Source organism: Carassius auratus, chromosome 20 (assembly GCF_003368295.1).
Source record: "Carassius auratus strain Wakin chromosome 20, ASM336829v1, whole genome shotgun sequence".
Lineage (NCBI taxonomy): Eukaryota > Metazoa > Chordata > Actinopteri > Cypriniformes > Cyprinidae > Carassius > Carassius auratus.
The window spans coordinates 7,367,779-7,377,038 of NC_039262.1; the positions used below are offsets into that span (position 1 = coordinate 7,367,779).

General features: G+C 35.5%; 1 protein-coding gene across 2 annotated transcripts; it reads right to left on the reverse strand.

Annotated features, from left to right (window-relative positions):
* Positions 1-2,497: 2,497 nt before the first annotated feature.
* angel2 (angel homolog 2 (Drosophila)) lies at positions 2,498-8,644 on the reverse strand. Of its 2 annotated transcripts, none has more exons than XM_026290756.1 (9): positions 8,496-8,644; positions 6,940-7,424; positions 6,614-6,843; positions 6,414-6,483; positions 5,441-5,862; positions 5,254-5,362; positions 4,009-4,048; positions 3,579-3,748; positions 2,498-3,077 (listed from the first exon to the last, which is right to left on the reverse strand). In XM_026290756.1, exons 2-9 carry the CDS (start codon positions 7,415-7,417, stop codon positions 2,914-2,916), a joined length of 1,683 nt encoding a protein of 560 aa, XP_026146541.1. In that variant the 5' UTR covers positions 7,418-7,424; positions 8,496-8,644; the 3' UTR covers positions 2,498-2,913. The 2 variants fall into 2 exon arrangements, with proteins under 2 accessions (XP_026146541.1, XP_026146540.1); XM_026290755.1 differs by lacking the exon at positions 8,496-8,644 and adding an exon at positions 7,897-8,086.
* Positions 8,645-9,260: the final 616 nt, after the last annotated feature.

The window sequence follows — 9,260 nt, forward strand, 5'->3', positions numbered from 1 at the left end:
TAGAGAAAATATCCCGGGACGGCCAAAGAGCACCATAGAATTTCAGCGGTTTATCGTCTGGATTTTAATAATCCAGAAATAGAGGTGAATTCTTTGTTAATCCTTACAAAACAGCTTCAGAAACTGCAGCTGTCAGCAAGTTTCCCCTTCACTTTCAGGACATATTTTCAAGCTGTGGACTAACGTTACAGTCAGGGCTCGAACTGAACCAAGTCCCCACTATAAGACTTTTTTTGTTTGTTTTTTTTTGGTGGGGGTTAGTCTCACAATATACAATCTAAATACATAATATATTTGATCATAATATGCATAACTGTATACTATTTATTAAAAACAGGCTTACATAAAAGAACAGGCTTTTGTGTTGATAAAGAATAATCAGTCCAGTGTTGCATAACAAAGAGAGATAAGCTATTATTCTTCTTTTAACCGGATTAATCCAAGTAATACTGGATTTAGAGGGTGACAAAGCAGCAGACCCAAAAGGGCAACTATGAAAATAAAAACTATAAAAAGGGCATACATATACATATAAGGCACTTGAAGATCCGTAAAAGCATGTGACATCAAAAAACACTAAAATTTCTCAAAAACAGTAGAAAATATTCAGATGGCTTTCAGACTCACTGAATGATATTCAGATTCAGCAGTGGCACAGGAATAATTATTTCATAATGTCTCAGAAAGCAGTGATAAAGGAGCAGTCAGTAAATTAAATGGACCTGTTTAAGGACCTTTTTATTAACAGTAGCAAAAGTATGGAAAAACGCTATCAGGCTGTAATACTATAGAGATGAGATTATGTATTATTCAAAGAGTGCAAGACAACTGAGAACACAGGATATAGTCTTTATAATAGTTCATAAGTTTAACATGGGCATGTCCAGAAGATTCTCAAAAGTTAACTCATTTATCGCTAACAGCTCTCAAGGTCATTTCAGGTCAGGAACCGGTGGGTGAAGACATAAACTAATGTTGAAAACAGATATGTACAAATTGTTTTCAGGATTCTTTGATGTGTAGAAAGTTCAAAAGAACTGCATTTATCTGAAAAATAATCTTTTGTAACATTTTAAATGTCTTTACTGTCTTTATTTGGATTTTACGGTAGTGTATAATGTTACAAATGATATCTATTTCAGATAAATTGTTCTTTTTTAACCAACTGTTTTTAACATTGATAGTCAGAAATGTTTCTTGAGCGGCAAATCAGCATATTAGAATGATTTCTGAAGGATCATGTGACACTGAAGACTGGAGCTATGATGCTGAAATTTAAATTATTAATATTTTAAATTGTAATAATATATCATGATATTACTGTTTTTACTCAATTTAGGATCAAATCAATTTAGGCCTGGTGAACAGAAATTACTTTTGAACAGTAGTGTACCAACAGAATAATTCTAGCATTATTTACCAATGTAGTATTTATTATTTTCCCTAAAACAACTGGATGATTCACACTTTGTGATAATAATGTTTGTTCCAAAAGGCTTGTTTAAATGCAAGAAACGAGTTTATTAGATATTAAAAATATAAATAGGGGTAAGACTGGCTGTCAGTCTGTTGTTGTTGTGGGGATTTTTCAACGATTCCTCCAGTAGGTGGCGTCAAGCGACTGTTACGAGAGAGTCTGTTCTGCCAACAGACTATTCAACAATTTCAGCCCAAAAATCTGCTTTACTCAGGAACTATGGCTATCAATATGTCAATTATAGCTATTTTAAGAGTGAATCTCGCATCTATATACAGATGTACCAAGCCTAATAATAATTTACGCAAGAAATACAAAAGCCCGAGTTGATAAATATAGTGAATATATATATATAGAGAGAGAGAAAATTACTCCTTTAAAAAGTCAAGTAAGAAGCTTCCTCTTCCCGAATGTGAATGGAGGTTGAATATTCTCCATTTCTTAGCTGAATTGATCTTCACCGGAGTGGCGCCAAACAAGCAGTCACGTCAACGATGTCCCGCGCTTTTAGCGGTCTTTAGACGTGGGACGGGGTGTTTAAAATTTACAATAAACAAACTTAATATAAATTATTGTATATAATTAATTCACGAAATGTACCATTTCCATTGCATGAATTTAATCACATTTGTCATTATCATTTTTACTCAAATAAAAACAGCTGAGGGATCTTCCTAAGACTATTTTACCCCCCTTCAATTCGAGCACTGGTTACAGTAATACAACAGCTGTGGGTACAGGCTAATATATTTATATTAGATTAAAAAAAATAATTTGAACACATGGGGGTGATGTAGTTCCAAACCCGTAAGTGATTAATGAAAAATTTTTCATTTTGGGGTGGAGTATCCCTTTAATACTATTAGTAAAATGCACATATATTACATTTTATTACATAATAAATATTTTAATAATAAATTATATTATTAGCATAACAATCATTTCTCTGTTCTTGGCATGTTGCCTTTTGTTTTCTTTTGCCAAAATAAAGAGCAACACCATAAAAATAATACAAATATGTCAGCTTGAAGAAAAATCATTTATTTTTTCCACCTCTTTTAATCTTTAAAATGATGCATGTCTCAAATAATTACCTTGTAAAACCTTGAAAAAAATAAAATGTACTTCTTTAAATGACATGCTTAGTGTCAAAGCTGCCATATTTAATAATAAAACATTCCTAATTTATTGATTACAGAGTGCATGTCACCTTCCCATAAAGCACCGGGTAAAACATTTATCAATAACATCCAAGTTCCACTTCTACTTTAAGTTTGATATTGACCATCTCAAGATAATCTGGGAATCATGCCATTTTATGCTGGTCTGAAACAAAAACTAAAACTTTTTCTTTTTTGAGTTTGTTAGAAAAATTACCCTTCTCTATCTACAAACATATTAAAGGCTTTATGATACTCCCAAGCACTTTTGTTATGTCAGCCATCAACTTGAGGGTGCAGACGGAAACGTGTCAAAAGTGGCAGGTGGTCAGAGGAGTTGTGCTGGTTGGGAAGACCGTTAACCTTCTGGAGTTCATCTTCCCCCACCAGGGATAACCTGCCCAACAGCTGCAGACCCTTCTCTGGTGGCACACTGCATTCTGGGTAAACGAGAAAAAAAAAACAGTGCCATGGTTACCAGCAGCAGCAGAAATTTAGCTGTTGAATGTACTGCACTGCAGCAAACTGCATCATCACAGGTCACATGATTACAGGAGCAGTGATGTAACATGTATATTGATAGTCAAGCGGCAGCAACTTCTTTGAGAATCCTTAAAGGAACAGTTCACCCCAAAATTTACATTTGTTGAAAATATATTCACTTTCAGGCTATTCAAGATGTAGATGTTTTTATTTTTAAACAGATTTTGAAAAATTGACCATTACGTCACTTGCTCACCAATGGATCCTGTTTGGACTCTCATTCTGACGGCACCCATTCACCGCAGAGGATTCATTGGTGAGCAAGTGATGTAATTCTACAATTCTGATGAAGAATACACCTTTATGTAGTGACAGCAACTATAATAGCTGTGGAATTGAATAATTTAATAATAATAAGAATTTCCCAGGAATTTAAAAGAGAAGAGTAATGGACAAACCTGCGTGAGCCATCACATCCCCCAGTGCTGCAGAGTAGAAGACGTAATCGACAGTTATGGCTGTCCGTGAATGACATGTGGTGATCTCAGGGTGACCGCTCTCTTTCAGGTAGTGGGAGTATGCAGAGGTCAACTTCAAACAGTGCTCAATGCTGGGCTTGGACAAACTACTAATAGATCACATGAGAATAGAATAAATGGTGTTAGAATTTAAAGATTGACTCACTGAGAAAAGACCTTTCACTTTGAGCTGTCCAATCTCTTCACCTAAAATTGTTAAGTCAGCTAGGTTTTAAAACATCAGTGGCTAAGAAACACAAAGATATCCAGAAACTAGGGGTGAGAAGATGTAATATTGTAATACTTTTATCAATGCGACTGGGATGACTAAATCCACCAAGGCCCTGTAGAGATATGGATTTATATTTACCCATCCAGTTCTGCTTGCTCTAAATCCTTCGAATCAGTATCTGTGAAAAGAATTTAAACTAAATGTTAGAATGAAATCTTTTAAGTTATTCCAGAATGCCATTCAAGTTGGGACAGCCTCTGTTTTAATGGTTGCACTTTATTTTACAGTACGTGTACTAACATGTACCTATAGTGTACTTACAGTTTATTTACCTAAGACAGTTCTGGTAACACAAGGTAACTACATGGGGTAGGGTTAGGTTTAGTGGTAGGTTCAGGGTTAGTACCTAGTTATTACACAGTTATTGTAATTACTATAATAAGTGCATAGTATGTACATGAGGAACAGGACTGTAAAATAAAATACTACCGTTTTAATTAATATTACTGTATATATTACATTATTAGACTAAATTTAATTACTGCTTTTAAGTGCATAACAGTTGTCCAAAAAATGATTCTGACACTTAAGAATATATGCATAACATAGCATTAAATAAAATATCAAAGCAAATGGCATTTGGTTTGGGATGGCAAAGGTTTAAATGATAAAAAGAATTGAGTTAAAAAGTATCTGGACACTTATTGTGTAAACGTCAGGACAAATTATATCAAACATGCAATAAAAATACTTTTTTTTTTCTTGTACACAAACTAGTTAAGAGTCACTGCAAAAATGACTGAAATAGAAATCTGTTTTGAGAAAAGGACTTGCATCCTTTATTTTCAGATGCTACCTGGTTGGATATTTTAAATCTCATCTAATGTCATTCATACATTTGTAAGTTTGGCTTATGCATTTTGGGCTGCTGTATTCGCAGAGCAAAAAATAGCTCCCATAACAGTTAATGTACATTTCTGTTCAAAGCTTTTGGGCAAGTAAGATTTGAATTAATTGAATCAACCGATAATACTAAGAAATGTTTCTTGAGCACCAAATCAGCATATGAGAATTATTTCTGAAGGATCATGTGACTCTGAAGACTGGAGTACTGGCTGCTTGAAAATTCAGCTTTACCATCAAATAACATCTTAAAAAAGAAAATCAAATAAATGCAGCCTTGGTAAGAAAAAAATACTTATTTTGATAAAATTCAAAAATCTTACAGAACATAAACTTTTAAAGTGCATATTGTTATCATAAGAAATAACATTTCAATAAACTGTGGAACATAATGTTATGTTATATATCTGTCATTGTTTCTACATTTTCTTGGCAATGAATATATATTTAAATTATATGTAACAAGGGCAGAAAGGTGACCTGTTGTTTGACTTTCATACTGGCACTGCTGAGAGATGCCCAGGCTTCTGGGCCAAATTGGCACTGTTAGAATACGCTGTCCCCTCGGGTTCTCCTCCTGTCCTGACACCTGCAAAATCAACAAGTCATACAATTTAAAATGTGGCTGTAAAAAATCAGTGTGAGGAGTTGTCGCAGGATTCTTTACCTTTCCAATAGGCAAGTCTTCATATTCCAGTCTGCTGTCCTTAATAAAGCGATACAGTGGAGACCAGGGAACGGAGTTAAAATCCCCACAGAGCAGCACAGGACAAACACTGCTGTCAGGTAACTGGGCCACCCGGCTTATCTCTGCCAGCAGTATAGCCAGCTGGGCCAGTTTAATGTCCCCACGTCTGGGGTTATACAGTAAATGTGTGTTGGCCACACAGATGTTGGTGAGAGAGCTGTGGGGGTCAATGGGCCGGAGCAGCACAATCAGGCCCACGTTATCACGGTCCAGTAGAGGGATGCCATGCCGGAAATACTCCACAGGGTGACAGGAGACCAAAGAGAAGCGCTCACGTTTAAAGACCACAGCACATCCGTCAGGCTTCAGTCCCGTTCTCCGTTTGTATTCACAATGGTAGCCTGTTTTATGGGCCGAGGATTGCAGAATTAAAAATGAAGTATTCTATTCATTGTATGGTCTCATTAATACAGAATGTTTCATAAGTCCACTGAAAAATGCTTTTATTTTTATTTTTATTAATTTTTTCCCATTACAATAAAATCATATTTCTTTTTTTTTAATTGATCCTTGCTTTTATTCAGCAGGGATGCACTGAATTGTTTAAGTGGTAGTTAAGTTAAGAGTTGACACTCCTTTACATTGTTAAAAAATATTTTAAATACATGCTTGCTGTTCTTTTGAATCTTCTATTCATCAAATAATCCTGAAAAATTGCATCACGGTATGTATTAGGCAGCACAACAGTTTAACATTGATAAATAAAAAATGGGTTTAATTACAATTTCAAGTATAATCAAATAAAAATTATTTTAAAATGATAACATTTCATGATATTACAGTTTTACTGTATTTTTATCCATAAAAAAAATCTGATATTTTGAATAATATACAACATCTGAAGTCCTCAACAAAACTAAATATATATTTAGACACCAAGGGCGTAAAGTACCTAAAGACTCTAGTGAGGGTTTGATTTGTTGCTTAAAGTGGTCCTCTTGCACCTCCTGCAGGCACATTATCTATAGAGAGAAAGTTAGTGCAGATATTTAAGGAAATCATCTACACCTGCCCACTGAACATGACAGATAGAAAACAAACATAAAACGAACAATAATCTGCAATTCATTCACAAATGGTTCATTCACTTACATCAGCACTGTGCTTTTCCAGCTCTTTGATGAGGTTTGGATACCTATGGCGCCAATCCAGAATTGGAGGATGACAATGTCTGTAAAGGTACGTGTTATCACAGAGCAGATCTTGTGAGAGGATATTGTAGGACATTACAGAAAAGTCAAACGGCCATTTTTGTCTCCCTCCATTCATAGACGGTACAGCATTACAGAGGTGAGAGAGATCCTCCCAATGTCTCTTTAACTCTGTTGAGGTAAAAGTTTTTGCTTTTAATGGACAATTACATTAACAAAAATAATAATACAGCAATTTAGATTGAAATTCAAGTTTAAATCATTCACCAGGTGTGGATGGAGACTTGTTAGGGTCTAACGGAAATGTCCCAGGAGGAACTGGAGAGCCGGTTACATTGTGTAGCCATTCAGGACTTCCTTTTGGACTCCTGCTGCTTTTTGGAGGTGAACGTTCAGGCGAGCGCTGAGATTTATCCCCTGCTTGCCTGCCGTCTGCACTCCTCTTTCTTTTCGGTGGTGGCTCGCTATTACAGCGGTCCATCAGACCTGCAGAAAGCTGAAGGCCTCGTCTGGGTTGAGCGTGTGGCAGTATTCCAGTTTGCCTCCAGGAGCTCCAGTTGTATGGATTTGGAGGTCTTGGGGGCCTACTGGAGGGGTGTCTGACAGTGCTGAAGGGGGATGAGGGATGCTGCAGGTGGGATGGATATGTCAACCATAAATGACCAGGCTGATACCAGTGTCTCCAGTGGGAATAAACGGTCTGAGCTTGCGGAAAGCCCACTGTGCTCAGGTAACGGCTAAACATGGGATCACTGCAAGAGAAAAGATCAATTACACCACAGAGCAAAATCTTTGACATCTTTACCAGGATTCAGAAAAAAATAACTGTAGTAAATAACTGAAATATTGTACAATCATTGGAAATATCTGTTAAGAATTTTTAATTCTTAAATGGTAGTTAATGTTTATAAATGTATTTATGCAATTATTTTCCCCCAAATAATAACACGATTTAAATAGAAACTACGCAAGGAAATGAGTATAAACTATTAAATATACAAAATAAATATACACGATTAAATACGTCAGAATGTTTTAGTAAATACCGTATACTAAAACTAATCTAAGTCTGCTAAAATCCTCTATAATTGTGTTTTAGAATAATATTATATGTTTTCTTTAGAATACTGTTTAAAAATAATATTTGTATAATAGGATCACGTTGTTTGGATTTCAATACAGTCAACAGCAAAAGCAAATCTCACAATTCAAATATGAACTTACTTTGGAGACACTCCTGGTCTGACATAGTAAACATTCGTGTGTCGACGCATGTAGCGTCCTATTATCATAAAACGACACTTTCTAGCACCATGTTTTCCGTGTGAAAGTCAAAAAACTATTGTGAAACCGTGTCTACTGTTAGCCGCTACTGCTGCATGCTAGCATAACAGACACAGATGGCGTTTGAATATGACGTCATTCGACATGTCCGATTCCAATTCGTCAACGAATCGTTCTTGTGAGTCGGATCTTTTCTAATGAGTCGACGCTTGTTTGGCGTGCAAAACTACTAAACTTTTTTGGTCCGTTTCATTGAAATGAACTGATCGAAAGAATCGATTCGCGCAAAAGAGTCAGACTCGTATGACGGAAAGCATGATGTAACAAAATACTACAACATTCCTGCACAAGCAAATTTGTTAGTCGCTGCAAATGTTTTGATCATATTGATGATAACGCTGAGCAAGCAATTGCCGTTTTTAAAAGTCTTGATAGATCAAGTATTAATAAGGATATGAAACGCATAGGCTATTTGGCCGCATTGACTTACCGGTGTATTTTAACCGATAAAACTACCATGCATTTTAAATATTTCTTACCCGAGAATCCACGATTAATACAAAGTGGAACTTTCGATCTAGATATTAAATGATTGTTGTCGATGTCCCATTAAAATGCTCAGATTGTTGGCGCATGTCTGGTCTTCTCTCTCTGTGGATGGTTCGTGCTTTGTTACTGTGACATAATTATGCAAGATACAGTGGTTTTACTCACTGGTCTTTCCTGTGAAAAAAAATCAAATTATTTATACAACTAATTTGCAATTTATAAAGTAGCTGTGAAAATAAATATTTTATCATATCAAGAGAGAAAAAAAACGTAGCTACTAGGAGGGACAAAATTTATTATGTATTGTGTGAGCATATGTGGTAACCACTAGAGGTCCCTCTTGTATTGTGGATTAGCTTTACTCAATGTTCACAGGTCCTTTTTGCAAGTAAATTCTTAATATAAAATTTATTCTTAACTAGGATCCTGGGTTATCTTGTCTGGTTTGTGTCTTATACACGGTAAACAGCCTTGCTTGGCCAAAACGTCACGTGAGCTGTTTAATCATTTTAAATAATCTGTGAAAAATCTCCATGTAGATTCACTCTAGTAACTCGAGTGTCCTGAAACATACAGCAAACATACTCATGTTTTTTATTACTCCAATTATTAATTAATTAAGACTTAAGTGCTAGAAAGTTGTTGCAGTTGTACGAAGTGCATTAATGAAGTAAGTATTGAGGCTGTTTGATTCTAAACCTCTTACTATATTATTTTAGGAATATAGAGCATCTCTGGAGCAAGTCTTCAAAACC

Bases quoted from the DNA above. Each gene is read 5' to 3' on its own strand.
- angel2 (XM_026290755.1), bottom strand. From the start codon at position 7,964: ATGATAATAGGACGCTACATGCGTCGACACACGAATGTTTACTATGTC. The intron at 6,844-6,939 runs GTGAATGATTTA...TTACCTCAACAG, and splicing joins CAAGTCTCCATCCACACCTG to AGTTAAAGAGACATTGGGAG. The intron at 6,484-6,613 runs GTAAGTGAATGA...TTCTCTCTATAG, and splicing joins TGGAAAAGCACAGTGCTGAT to ATAATGTGCCTGCAGGAGGT.